Here is a 13,255-nt window from a genome sequence, read left to right on the forward strand (position 1 = left end):
TGTGGAAAAGGATAAACTGTTACCTTCCCTTGAGGATTCTGTATCCCTGGCCTCCTTGAGGCTAGAGAATAGGCCATTGGAGGGCTCCCTCATTACTGATTGTCTCAATGCAGAGGAAGGGCAAAGTCTTGGTAGCTTTTGATAACCAGTTTCAGCATTCAGCAGGCTTAGCTATTAGTCATGCATCTTAGCCTTTCCCTATTTACTTTCAAAACACTTAATAAAAATAATAAAAGATTAGGTATAAAATGAAATATTTGTTTGGTACACAGCACCTCGGTATCTGCAGCTTCCACACACTGCAATGATTCAGTCTTCTGGGATATTTCTTGTTGATAGAACCATTTGAATTTGTTACCAGTATTAACATAGGGAGCTCTGGAAAAGATAATTGTAGTTTCCTTAGCTGTAAAAGGCTTACTTACAAATCTGGCTTTGGAAAGTTATAGCTGATGAAATGCCATTCAGTGGGGTAGTATTATAATCGTACTTTTTAGCCTTCATCCAGCATTAGTGGTTTATCTCAATGGGCATAAAATTAGAAACTATTTCTTCTTGTCATACCAGTCTGTGGGGCTGTACAAGCTGATGGGGCAGAATAGTAGGAGGAATAGACGGCAGCATAGCTTTTAAAAAGATACCAATCACTAGGCGAACACTCGAGGTTCATGCCATCTTGTATCATAGGTATCAAGAGTTTAAACCTTGCATCCCAAAGTTTTTTATTATGGACAATGGAACTTAGAGTTGAGCTATTTAGAAAAAAAAGCCCTTTCTTTCAGAAGGTTTCCAACTTTCTAAGTCTGCATTGTCTCAAATAAAATGCTTTCTAAATGTGTGATTTCACATTTATGAAATCAGGACTCTAAAAGCATGTATTGTTTTACTCTTAGAATGGCACTGAAGATCTCCAGACTGAACGGTTACAAAAAGCAACAGAACATTTTAAAAATCCTGTTGTGTTCAGCAAGGATTCTACAGTCAGAAAAACTCAACTTCAGTCTTTCAGTCAATATGTTGAGAACAGACCAGGTAGGAACACTTTGAAAAAATGATTTAACAGTATTCAACAAAATGTATATACTAAAAACTTGTTAACATAAATCTCTAATTTCAATATACAAATATCAAACTTTATAATAATATTACATGTCTTTCCTCTTTTTTAAGACATGAAAGGGCAGAGATCAATACAGGAAGATACAAAGAAAGGAAATGAGGAGAAGGCGGCGATAACTGAAACTCAGAGGAAGCCATCAGAAGATGAAGTGCTTAATGTATATTAATTTTTTGTGTGGTTTCATGATTGCTGATAATTCCAAACTGTATGTGGAAATAGTGCCTTTATTTGTTAAAATGAGATGTTAGGTTTTTTAAGATGTCAATCTCCAGTGCATTCAAAGCAGAGTGAGAGGGGTGCACTGTTGAATTAGTCTGCAGTGTGGTGATAATTGTCAGATAAAAAAAATGAATTTTTCAGAGTTCCACAGCCCCAGCTTCCTTGAGACATTTCCATCAGGGCACTTCCCATAAAGAGATTCCAGTATTGATCTACCGGGAGGATTTTAATTATTACAATAGCAGATACCGCAGAGCTGCAGTTAGAAGGAAAAGTCACATGAGACCTGCTAGAATTTCTCAGCCAACCCATTTTGTTGGCTTGGGTTAATGGGTGTTCAACCTTTCCATTATCCAGATCAGCCGTGAATTACTAGCTGAATGATGTTTGCATTAATATAATATATATGGTAATTTCTTCACTTAATTAACGGGGAGGTTCAGCTCGGTAGGGGTATGGGCTGATCATGTGTAAAATTGATTTGTGAGGGAAATATTTGATAGACCGCAGGGAGAAAGCTGCTTTTGATGGACAGCTGCGGGACAGAAGCAGGAAGAACAAGTTCTAACTTGTATTTTTGTCTGGAAGCATAGGTCTGTTTTAATGGTGCTACTTTTTTTTATTAACTATAAATTTGTCTAAATATTTTCATTATTTTTATGGTTAAAATAATCTTCTTGTATTTTAAATTTCTTGTAATGCACTCACAGTCACCAGCTGTGTTTCAGAGCTCTAATAGTTTCTCTTTTTAAGTTGTTCACTTCAGAACACTTGGAAAAGTCTTAGTCAAAAGAATAGTTCACAAGTATTTCCTGATGAACTATTTGGTAAAACTTGTAAGTTGCAGAATACTTGAGTATACTGTGTATTCACACTAAAGAAAAGTGATATGGAATTTGTTCCTATATTAAGAAAACTTCTGCCACCTTATCTGTTTTTTCTTTGTCAACGAAACTATATTTGCTTTTTCTGTGGATGGGAGTGTGAGAAGGAAAAGTCCATTTTGAAAATAGTCTTCTGTTTAGCAGATAAATTCAAATAATATTTACTAGATTATTCCAGATTTTAAAGTTAATCTTAGCATTTATTTGGTTATTATAATTCCAGTGTTAATTTTGTAGAGAAATGGAAGAATGTTTAATTTTTATGAATCTTTTAAAAAATGCAATGATATTTTTGGATCAGGCTATCCTGAGAAATTGTCAGCTTTATTTCTTAAAGTATTTCAACTTTAAACTTACTGACTGCCACTACCAATAAACAGTAGGTTTGTATAAACTGAGTTCATATGTGGTTATAAATTAATAGTTCAAAAGGCCTATATATTACAGTAGATCACAAGAACTACAGAGCATACTCATAAATAACGTAATTTTTGGTGTTTCCTGATTGGAAAGTAACAGAAGACAGTTCCTCATAGCCTGTTAGATACCAGCATGCCTGTAGAGGGGGAAAGGATTTGACAGGAGCAGGTTGTTCACATTTGTTTCTCTGAATAGTGTTGTATGTGCTGAAGATAGTAGTGTTGGTGAGGGCAATCACTTCAGCAGTTGTTCAGTATTTCTCAGCTACTTAGGACTTGTAGTGCTAGAAATATGAAAAGAAAGAAAGTTTCAAATGGAGAGCTATAATTAATCCATTTTGGTGTCAGTACTACCAATAGTAACTCTAATTATTTAAATGTGTAACATGAAAATAAAAACTGAAGTTACACTGACACTTTATAATAGAACCATTATTTCTTCTAAACATAAGTTTTTTTCGATAGAAATGGTTATGAAAAGTAAAATTTCAAATTGAAATGCAAATTTAGCTAATTGGAAGATTAACCAGCTCAATAAACTAGTCGTATCAGATCCTTTGTAGTAAAGTTTGAAACCCCTTATCAGGTTAGAATTGCTGTGTAATAAGTAGTGAGACATCAACAGAATGACATGTTGAAGTCCAGGACCCAGCTAGAGAGAAAAATGGAGATATGCAAACTTCTCTTTCATCATTTTTTAGAATTTTTTTAAATAATATAGTCCCTAAGAAATAAAAAATGTCTTTTACATTTTGTATTTTTATAGAATAAATCTTTGGTTCTCTCAGGATGGATGCTTTTAGAGGATCAATTCCAGTAAAAATCCATTTTTGCAGATCACGCTTTGAAATAAAGATGCCACTGGTGTTTTGATAATCACCAAAGGGAAAATCTTCTGCTCCCCCTTGTCCATGTTTAAGTAAATCTGACTTAACTCTAAGGAAAGACTTTTTTAACTCAGTGTCAACTTTTTAAACCTGGCAGATCTGCCTGTAAAATGATAAATATAATACTAAACAGCTGGAAGGTTCTCTGTTGACAAAAGTTTGGTATACATAATACATATGAAAAATTCCTGAATCACAGGGAGCTGCTTTTTGGTATTAAGGGAAATACTAAGGTTATATTTGGTTCTCTAGGTAAGTGGTTTACTAAGTGTTTGTAGAAAGAAAAAATGTAACTTACAAGTGACTTTTTTTTTCCTTCCTGTTTGTTCTCGTTAACAGAAAGGGTTCAAAGACACCAGTCAGTATGTTGTAGGAGAATTGGCAGCACTAGAGAATGAGCAAAAGCAAATTGACACCCGTGCCGCGCTGGTGGAGAAGCGCCTTCGCTATCTCATGGACACAGGTACGGTGCCCAATTACACTGTAAACAGTTTTGGCAAATTGAGCGTTCACAAACTCTTATAGAGTTTTGGAAGTGTGAATCTTTGAAGCCTGAATGTTCAGCAAAACTGCCTTGAAAATAAAAAGGCTGCGATTTGCAGCCACCTCTCTGGGCCCTGGTGATAAGAGTGCCTTCATGGGAAGTGATAACTCGCCCTGATACCGTGTGAGCCAGCACTATTGAACAGTGTGCTCATCCATGCAGAGTTGGAATACACATCTGTGCCTCATTGATATGCCACTGCTTTTAAAAAAAAAGTAAGATCTTTACTGTTCTACTGATTCATTGGGGGAAAAAAAAGATTTGGCCAGCTAAAGCCATGTACCGCATGAAACAGAGCACTATGCATAGGGGACGGCTCCATGGACTAGATCACTGAAATTTGAGAATACTATCTGGTTACTGATGCTCCACAGTTTTTTTTCCTCAAGGAAACAGGTTTTTAAAAATCTGTAATACTTTGTGTCACAGTTGCATTTGAAAGGATTAAGGTATATATAACAAGGTTTTTAAAGACTGGTTAATAGCAAGTTAGCTTCTAACCAGAAGGTAGATTGTTACTGGGTGCTGATTACCAATGCTGATTGAACAGATCTAAGAGCACAATATGCTATTGGAAAAGTGCATGTGTTCATGTGTGTCTTTAAAATGGTACTTTTTAAAAAGGACAAAGATGGGAAATATTTTCAAATAATTTGTACCAACTTGAAAGTTATATTAAGAAGAAATGTTAAAAAAAAATCTGAAGTCCATTCACCTGGTCAAATTGCTTTAATTTTATGACAGTGTTAAAATATAATTGAACAGTATGATTTAGGATTGGAAACCTTCTCTGAACTCCTCTGTTTTCCAAAATTATATTTACAATTGAAGAGCTCCAAAATTAAGCATTTTTATGGATCATTTTGAGACTGCATCTACCGATGATATCAAAATATATTAGAACAAATAAGAAGTTGGGCTTTATCTGGCCCAGAGAGTTTCATAAGGTTTCTTACGGAGCCAAAAAGCTTTTTCAGAGACACCTCGGATTGCCCAGATATTAAGGGAACAGAAAATAAATGGACATCTAGCATCCTTACCTTATTCAAATAGAGAGGCTCTAAATTTATTTATTTGAAAGAGGCTTGTTTGAATAGTTTGAAGAAAAAGTAAAATTAAGACAAAAAACTGTTAAAAACATAAAAACTATTACGAAGTCCTCTCATTGTACAGGTAAGCAGATGGAGGCAAGGGAAAATGGTTAAGGTGACACACATCACTGAGTGGTAGAGCTTGGACTAAGTTTGGGTCCCCAGAACTGTTACCACACAGGACCCTTCCTGCTATACCAGATCACCTAGACCATTATTACCATTCCCTTAACAAGTTACAATGTGTGCCAAGCCTTATACACATACAGTTGTATAGACTCAGCATGCACCCATAAGCTAATATACTGTTTTCTGGTTTTTCTTTTTAAAAGATTTATTTATTTGAAGGACAGAATAACAGAGCAAAAGGGAGAGACAGAGACACCTATCCACTGGTTTACTCTCCACATGGCCATAGTGGTTGGGGCTGGTCCAGGCCAAGTGCAGGAACCCAGAGTACCATCCATATTTTCCACATGGATGACGGAGACTGAAGCACTTGTGCCATTTTCCAGTGCCTCCCCAAGCATATTCATTAGTAGGGCATGGGATCAGAAATGGAGCATCTGGGACACAAACCTGCCCTCTGATATGGGAGGCTGGCATTGCAAACAGCAGCTTAACCCAGTGTGCCACAGCACCACTCCAAAATTAATATAAAATTTTAAATATGAATTTAAACATTTTTAAATTATTTCTTTTAAGTATTTTACAGGGACTTTTTAAGCTTTTCTTAAGCAATTGGAAATGGATCCGTCTTACCTGACTATACTGGTTAAGTTAGATATTACTATACAAGAAATCTTTTTTTTTTTTTAAAGATTTATTCATTTTATTTTATTTTTTTTTTTAAAGATTTATTCATTTTATTACAGCCAGATATACACAGAGGAGGAGAGACAGAGAGGAAGATCTTCCGTCCGATGATTCACTCCCCAAGTGAGCCGCAACGGGCCGATGCGCGCCGATCCGATGCTGGGAACCTGGAACCTCTTCCGGGTCTCCCACGCGGGTGCAGTGTCCCAATGCATTGGGCCGTCCTCAACTGCCCTCCCAGGCCACAAGCAGGGAGCTGGATGGGAAGTGGAGCTGCCGGGATAAGAACCGGCGCCCATATGGGATCCCGGGGCTTTCAAGGCGAGGACTTTAGCCGCTAGGCCACGCTGCCGGGCCCTATACAAGAAATCTTAAACCACTAGAAAAGAAGGTAAAAATTCTGATTCCTTGTTTCATTTAGACAAGGAGTCTAATTTGTTGAGGGTTTTTTTTTTAAGATTTATTTATTTAAAAAAAAAAGATTTATTTATTTTTATTGGAAAATCAGACTTACAGAGAGAAGGAGAGACAGACAGAAAGATCTTCCATCTGCTGGTTCACTCCTCAAGTAGCCAAAATGGCCAGAACTGAGCCGATCTAAAACCAGAATCCAGAAGCTTCTTGCAGGCCTCCCACACGGGTGCAGGGTCCCAAGGCATTGGGCCATCCTTTGCTGCCTTCCCAGGCCACAAGCAGGGAGCTGGATGGGAGGTGGAGCAGCTGGGACACGAACTGGCACCTATATGGGATCCTAGGGATTGTAAGATGAGGATCTAACCACTAGGCTGTTGTGCCGGGCTCCTGTTGAGGGTTCTAAACAAAGTAGACCTGAGTTCTCCTTCCTTCCCCACATTTCATTAGTGAAGCCTTGAAACACCACATTTTATCTGAAGATAGTTTATGATCTAGAACTCAGTCAGACACTGTAAATTTATCCTAGAATCTCTTTGGGGCTTATTATATTTTTTACTCCCAAGCACAGAATCTGATTATGACTGAATCTGTACTATAGATTTAGACTAAATCTAATTTAGTCTTGCAATTTGATAAACTCAGAGAGTCAACTTGAAGGAGTTCGACCCTCTTCCCATATAACTGCTATTTGCAGATTTACCTAAAAACGAGTTTATATCTAAAAGTACAAAGTAAGGTGCTAAAAACTCTGAAGCATATATTAATCCATTCCATTTCTGTATTCCTATATATTCCAATTCTTCATTTAACATTCTAGTACCTTTTTTCTAGCATGTATGAGATTTCAGTTACCTTCTGAATCTCAGCCAGAGAGTATCCATATTCATTACACCATGGAACGAACTGAGACTCAGATAGGGGAAATGACTCACTTAAGATGACCCTATTAGTAATGGCAGAATTAGGGCTTGAATTCAGGCTTTTAGATTTTCTGGCTCTTAATTCATTTCCTTATCTTTTTTTTTTTGAGATTTCTTTGTTTATATATCTGAAAGGGATAGTTAACAGAGAAAGGACAGACATATTTTCCATCCGCTCGTTCACTTCTCAAATGGCCGCAACGTCTGAAGCCTGGAGCTTTTTCCAGGTCTCCCAGGTGGGTACATGCAGAAGCCCACACTTGGGCCATCCTCCACCTCCTTCCCAGGTCATTAGTTAGGGAGCCGCATCAGAAGTGGAGTCTCTAGGACTCCTTATGCCATACTGGCGCCGGAGGTGTAAGTCCCCCACCATATCTATTTTATATGACAGACACACTTGTATCTATTGTTTCAGTTTAAAAAAAAACCCTGACATGTTGGCACAAGGCTCTAGTAAGAAAGTAGGAAAAGAATACACAAAGGTACTTCACAATTTTTGTAGAATAAGTTGAGCAGAAATAAATGGCAGGATGATTAAATTCCAGCTTAGAGGGTCCGGTGCGGTGGCCTAGTGGTTCAAGTCCGCTCCTTGAATGAGCCAGGATCCCATATGGGCGCCGGTTCTAATCCCAGCAGCTCCACTTCCCATCTTGCTCCCTGCTTGTGGCCTGGGAGAGCAGTTAAGCATGGCCCAAAGCCCTGGGACCTTGCACCCACATGGGAGACCTAGAAGAAGTTCCTGGCTCCCAGCTTCGGATTGGCATGGAACCGGCCGTTGCGGTCACTTGGGGAGTGAATCATGGGATGGAAGATCTTCCTCTCTGTCTCTCCTCCTCTCTGTATATCTAACTTTGCAATAAAAATAAAATAAATCTTTTTAAAAAAATATCTCAGCTGAGAATACCTGTATCCTGGGCTTTCTGCTGCCAACCCATGCTTCCTGCTAATGCAAACCTTGAGAGGCACCACATGATTTTTCAAGTACTTGAGTCCCTACAACCTATGTGGGAGAACCAGAGTTCTGGACTCCTGTCTATAGACCTGGCCCAGCCCTGGCTGTCATGGAAATTTGGCAAATGAGCCAGTTGATAGACAATCTCTTTCTCTTTTTCTCTCTTTCAACTTAAATGAAAATTAATTACTTTTTAAAATTATAGAACGATTACATTAAAAGATTAACTTGTTTTGTTGAAATTTGTATGTGGTTTTTATAATACATATTTTCTGAGGTGTTTTATTCAGTGTTTTGTTTGTTTGAGATTCAGCGAGAGAGGCTAGCGCTCCCTTCAGCTGGTTCACTCTTCAAATACCTACCAAATCTGGGGATAGTTCCAGGCTATAGTCAGGACCTGGAAGCTGAGAGGTCAGTCCAGCTCAGTGTCATATGGATGTCAGGAATCTGATTACTCGTGTCATCACTACTAGGGTTTGTAATAGCAGGATGCTAGAGTCAGGAACTACCAGCTGAATATTGAACCCAGGTATTCCTCTGTGGGACATAAGCATCTTAACCTCTAGGCTACCTGCCCTTTCATCTAGAACTTGTTGAAAAGAGAGTCTTAATAGGTAATGCAACAAGTTGGGGACATGCCAGGGAGCTGCATAAGGTATAAATAACAGAAACAGCAGCTGTTGGGATTTTTACATCTGCTTCCCTCTAAAATTGTTGAACAGTACTGATTCAGTGATAGTCTGAACTCGAAAGGCAAAATGATGGGGGTGGGAGTTGGGAGCCGGGAGTAAGTGGGGGGAGATAGGGAGAGATATTTCATCCAATTTGGTTCTCCTCAAATGACCACAGTGGCTAGGGCTGGGCCAGGCTAAATCCAGTAGCCAGGGACCAAGAGCCACAAGCTTCTTCCAGGTCTCCCACATAGGTACAAAAGTCGAAATCACTTAGACCATCCTCTTCTGTTTTCCCAGACCTGCTGGCAGGAAGCTAGATTGAAAGCAGAGCAGCCAGGACTTGAACCAACACCCATATGGTGTGCCAGCATTTATAGATGACAGCTAACCAACTACACCACAATACAAGCTTAATTTTATTTTTTGTCATTCTGTGCTGAGACCTGTAAGATCCTTAGGCAAATATTGAAGATATTTTAAATTTTTTCCCACCAGCTCTTAATGATGTATATATAAAGTTATTGAGGAGGAGTAAGTTTCTAGGAAGTTTATACAGGTTACTTGAGGAGCAGAAATATGTACTGTATGCATTCCAAGCTGATACAGTGCATGTAAATGTAGTGATTGATGGAACTGTGCCAGCAATGTTGTAATCTTTGTAAAAAGTGGAGCTTATGATGGATATGTTATGGGGCCTTGTACTGTATGCTACAAGTGATGTTACTATGATAAATGATGTTTCTTTTTCAGTACAATTCTAGCTTTATTTTATGTGTTATCAAACTCTCTTACTCTAATAGTGTTTTAATCTAATGCTTCAGTTATTTAAGAAGGTGATGTCTACATTATGAGTATAAAAAGTAAACATTTGGGAAGAAGGATTATAATAAAATTGTATCTTACAACTTTTTAACCTTTAGGTACTAAATGAAGGATCGTGATAGTTTTCTTAAGTATAGGATCCAAAGTACTGATTTTACAGCCTTTTAATGTTATTTGTTTATGTGAAAGGCAAAGACAGAGATGAAGAAAGGCAGAGTTAAAGAGAGGGAGAGGTAAAGAGAAAGAAATCTGATTTTCCTTTGCTGGTTTACTCCCCAAATGGCTGCAACAGTCAGGGCTGGGCCAGGCCAAAACCAGGAACTAGAAGCTTCATTGCATTTCCCATGTGGATGCACAGGCCCAATTAATTGGGCCATCATCAGCTGCTTTCTCAGGCACATTAGCAGGGAACTGGATCAACAGTGGAGTGGCTAGGTTGGGTTTTGGTATGGCTAGAAGGTACTGGGACTTGGGGCAAGTCCTGTCAGGCCAGACTGCAGAACCACTTGGAAAGTACAATATCTGGTACTGGCAGTGGCCCTAGTAGGGAGAGTGTGGGCTTGGGAACCAAGGTTGGGGGTAGGCCTGGATGGACAGACAATGGCACCCACAGGCATGAGTGCGGACTGGATAGTGAGGTTCGTCAGGCTGAGCTAGGCTGCACCACCCATTGATGTGTATAAGAGCCAAATGGAGTGTGGGATAGACTGGACCAGTCTGCTGCACACCCCAGCATGCACAGGAACCGGGGCTGAGGAGAGACCTGGTCGGGTTGACTAGGGTTTGCCCCAACTAGGCTGCAGTTCCTGCTGGTGTGTGTGAGGGCTGAGTATATGGTAGAAAGGGCTGGGCTGGGCAGCAACATCCAGTGGTTACCATATAAGATGGGGCTGGGAGCAGAACTACAACCACCAGTGTTTGTGTAAGCTGATGTGGGTGGTGATGGACTGAGCCAGACCCTGCACTGGCCAGCACACACTGGAGTCTGGTCTGGGATCACCTCTAGTGAGGTTGCTTTGGGGAACCCCCAACTGGACCATTGAATTCAGAACACTAACCATGGGGAAAATCACAGGATCTGTCGTCTGTCCATGGAGAGGATGTATCAGAACTGGGTCTCCTTGGTTGCAGAGGCCTGTGCAACAGATTGCATGCCCAGGTACTCATGGGAGACATGACAACCAGTTCATTGAGGCCTGCAAAAAATATCTAGTACCTTGGAGGGCAGAAAAAATTGGACAGGTCTCCCAGCCAAGCTTTGACAGTGAGTTTGTGGGTGAGTGGAGACTCTAAGGTAGACTATGTCTGCTAATGGACCTTGGAAAGATGTCCTCAACCATGGAGCAAGGAAATCAGTAGCATCTCAGAACTATCAAAATCATTTAAGCAGTACCCTCAGAACATGTTTTGCATAGGGGACCCTGGGATGATATTGGGTGGCCATCCTCCATCCCCCGGTACTGATGCGGGTGGGCTGCTGGGAGTAGCCCTGTCCTCTTCTCTCCCTACTTTCCTCAGATACAGAAAAAGAAAAAAAAAAAAGGAGATTAAAAACAGGTATCTCATCCACTTTCCCTCATTCCTTGACCCTCCCCACACTATTTTGTGGTCCACATGGGCTTACATACTCCTTAACTATGTAAACATCATCAAAAGTAAAATAAATTTATTATTAGAAAAAAAAGTGGAGTAGCTAGACTCCAACTGGTGTACTATGGGATGCAAGCGCTTATAGGCACAGGTTTACCACACTGTGCCACAGTACTGGCCCTGATGCCTTCTTTAAAAATCTCCATTCCAAAAGCCTAGATGACCTTTTAAAAATACTAGGTAAAGGGCCTGGCATGGTAGCCTAGTGGCTAAAGTCCTCGCCTTGCATGTGCCAGGATCCCATATGGGCACCAGTTCTAATCCCAACAGCTCCGCTTCCCATCCAGCTCCTTACCTGTGACAGCCTGGGAAAGCAGTGGAAGATGGCCCAAAGCCTTGGGACCCTGCACCCCTGTGGGAGACCCAGAAGAGGCTCTGGGCTCCTGACTTTGGATTGGCTCAGCTCAGGCCTTTGTGACCACTTGGGGAGTGAATCATCGGATGAAAGATCTTCCTTTCTGTCTCTCCTCCTCTCTGTTTATCTGACTTTCCAGGAAAATAAATAAATCTTTAACAGCGAGAGTAATAAAAATACTAGGTAGAGATAGACATTTAAATAATTTCCTCGTTCATATCCAAATACCTGGGTTCAGTACTTAATTCCAGCTTCCTGATATTGCACACCCCGAAAGACAGCAGTGATAATTCCAGTACTTGGGTTTCTACCACTCTAGATGAGAGGCCTGGGTTGAATTTCCAGCTCTGGGCCTGAACACCCAGCATTTTCAGGCATTTGGGAGTGAACAGGAAGATGAATGCATGCCCCCTGCCTCCACATGGGAAACATGAATGAAGCTCCTAGCTCCTTGCTTTGATGTGGCCCAGCCCTGGCTGTTACTACCATCTGGAGAGCAAACCAGGAGGTAGATTTCTCTCTCTCTCTCTCTCTCAAATAAAATAAAGAAATCTTTTTAAAATGTTTTAATAAGTATCTTCAATATACCTAGGGAAAACACTGAATTAAAAACTTCAGGGGATAGGGGACAATGCCATGGGATTCTAGTTTAAGCCTCCACCTGTAGTGCTGGCATCCCATATGAGCACCGATTCGAGTTCCAGCTGCTCCGCTTCTGATCCATCTCCCTGCTAATGTACCTGAGTAAGTAACAGAGGAGGGACCACAGAGACCTGGAAGCTTCAGGCTCCTCACTTCAGACCAGCCAAGCTCTGGCCTTTACAACCATTTGGGGAATGAACAAAAGATAGAAGGTGTCTCTCTCTCTCTCTCTCTTTCTTTCTCTCAATTACTTTTGAAATAAAAAAGTCTTAAGTAAATAAATAAATAACTTGGGGGGCTGGCATTGTGGCACAAGTTAAGCCAGTGTTTGCCACACTGGTACCCCACATTGCAGTGACAATTTAAGTGCTGGCCGCTCTGTTCCCAGTCCAGTTTTGTAACTAACACATCTGGAATGATGGCAGAAGATGATCTAAATACTTGGGCCCCTGCTAGCTATGTGGTAGAATAGAGTGGAGTTCTTGACACCTAGCTTCTGCCTAGTTCATTCTTATCTTTTGCAGCCATTTGAGGAGTAAGCCAACAGATGGAAGCTCGGGGTGTGCGCGCGCGCGTGCGTGTGTGTGTTTCTCCTTTATGCCTTTCAAATAAATTAGTTAATCTTAAAATCTTCGCCATGATACTCAGCATTTTTATGTTTTGAGACACCAAATGTAGTGGTAAATTTATTTTAAAACAGGGAATTGAGGACATAAAAGAATGAAAAACAAAATTTCTGTGAATTGTTACTGGAACCTAATTCCTTTTAATCTCCAGAATTATCCATTGTCTGTATCTAAAAATGAAAGCAGAGGTGGGTTTTGGCACATCAGTTAAGCCATTGCA

The 13,255-nt window shown here is 40.1% G+C and overlaps 1 protein-coding gene across 4 annotated transcripts in view; it reads left to right on the forward strand.

Annotated features, from left to right (window-relative positions):
- The window catches only part of EHBP1 (EH domain binding protein 1), a 307,647-nt gene that overhangs the window by 250,189 nt on the left and 44,203 nt on the right, over window positions 1-13,255 (forward strand). For all 4 annotated transcript variants that reach the window (XM_058667867.1, XM_058667869.1, XM_058667868.1 and 1 more), the window contains 3 exons: window positions 894-1,032; window positions 1,171-1,277; window positions 3,869-3,992. In XM_058667867.1, coding sequence (XP_058523850.1) covers window positions 894-1,032; window positions 1,171-1,277; window positions 3,869-3,992 — 370 coding nt within the window. The remainder of the gene's footprint in view (window positions 1-893; window positions 1,033-1,170; window positions 1,278-3,868; window positions 3,993-13,255) is intronic.

This window comes from Ochotona princeps, chromosome 8 (assembly GCF_030435755.1).
Source record: "Ochotona princeps isolate mOchPri1 chromosome 8, mOchPri1.hap1, whole genome shotgun sequence".
NCBI classification, from domain to species: domain Eukaryota; kingdom Metazoa; phylum Chordata; class Mammalia; order Lagomorpha; family Ochotonidae; genus Ochotona; species Ochotona princeps.